Genomic DNA, 1,213 nt, shown 5'->3' on the forward strand with positions numbered 1-1,213 from the left:
TGGGCTAGGTGGGCGCTGTCCATGCCACCTGCTGGCTGAGACTCTGATTCTCCCACTACAGAGTTGGGGTGGAACTACTCCTTACTCCCCGCCCCTGACCCTGCCGGCCGTGCTGCTGCCCGCCAACGCCTGTGGCCTGCTGCGCAACAGCACGCGCCTCCTGGTCTGCCTGCGCTACCACGTGGCCAGCGTCATCTGGCTCCTGGTGCTGGCCTGCGTGGCCTGCACGGCTGGCGTGGTCCTCTTTGTCTGGGTGACCTGCTGCTCCACGCGCCCGCGGCCCAGGTTCTACGGCATCGTCCTGGGCGCGCTGTTCCTGCTCTTCTTCTGTGGCCTGCCCTTGGTCCTCTACTGGAGCCTGCAGCCCCTGCTGAACTTCCTGCTGCCCATGTTTTTACCGCTGGCCACGCTGCTGGCCTGCATCAACAGCAGCTCCAAGCCCCTCATCTACTTGGCGTCGGGCCGGCAGCCCGGGAAGCGGGAGCCACTGCGGGTGGTGCTGCGGAGGGCCCTGGGGGAGGGTGCCGAGCTGGGTGACAGGGGACAGTCCCTGCCCATGGGCCACCTATAAGTGGGCTTGCCCCACCCACAGGGCCTGCCAGGAAGTGCCAACCCCCACCCTCGCCCACCCCCGCCCACCCCGCACCCAGACGCTTCCAGGACCGGGAGGAGCCCCACCCACCACCTAGCTCTTACCCTGAGCAACCAAGGGCTGGACACAGGTGGAGAGACTTGGTCCTGACCACCCCCTGGCCAGGCCTGCTGAGGATGAGGGAGGCAGGAAAATGGAGCTGGAGAGAGGTCGGGCAAGGTGGGAGAAAGGAGAAGCCTCCTGAATAGGGGTGAGAACGGGCACCACGCCCCCAGGCCCAGCCCAGATCCCCTCACCCGGCCCCTCTCCACCCTGCTGCACCTCAGTCACAGGGGAGAAAACTGCGAAGTAAAACAGAGCCAGCCCCCAGCCCACAGTGGCTGGATTGGAACTCAGGCTTCTGGACACCTGGGCTAGGTGGGCGCTGTCCATGCCACCTGCTGGCTGAGACTCTGATTCTCCCACTACAGAGTTGGGGTGGAACTACTCCTTACTCCCCGCCCCGCTCAGCCATCATCGTCCTGCCCCCCCCCCTCCGCCAACGGGGACCACACCCAGGGCTCTGTCCCCCTCTCTGAGGCCCCAGGACGGGCAGATGACTGATGTCACCAGCAGAAGCCA

The 1,213-nt window shown here is 66.0% G+C and overlaps 1 protein-coding gene across 1 annotated transcript in view; it reads left to right on the top strand.

Annotated features, from left to right (window-relative positions):
- The window catches only part of MRGPRG (MAS-related GPR, member G), a 1,042-nt gene extending 471 nt beyond the window's left edge, over positions 1-571 (top strand). Inside the window, exon 2 of the mRNA XM_011988255.1 lies at positions 64-571. Within this exon, the coding sequence (XP_011843645.1) occupies positions 64-571 (508 nt within the window). The remainder of the gene's footprint in view (positions 1-63) is intronic.
- The last annotated feature ends 642 nt before the right edge of the window (positions 572-1,213 follow it).

The sequence above is a fragment of the Mandrillus leucophaeus genome, unplaced genomic scaffold, assembly GCF_000951045.1.
Source record: "Mandrillus leucophaeus isolate KB7577 unplaced genomic scaffold, Mleu.le_1.0 Scaffold325, whole genome shotgun sequence".
NCBI classification, from domain to species: Eukaryota; Metazoa; Chordata; class Mammalia; order Primates; family Cercopithecidae; genus Mandrillus; species Mandrillus leucophaeus.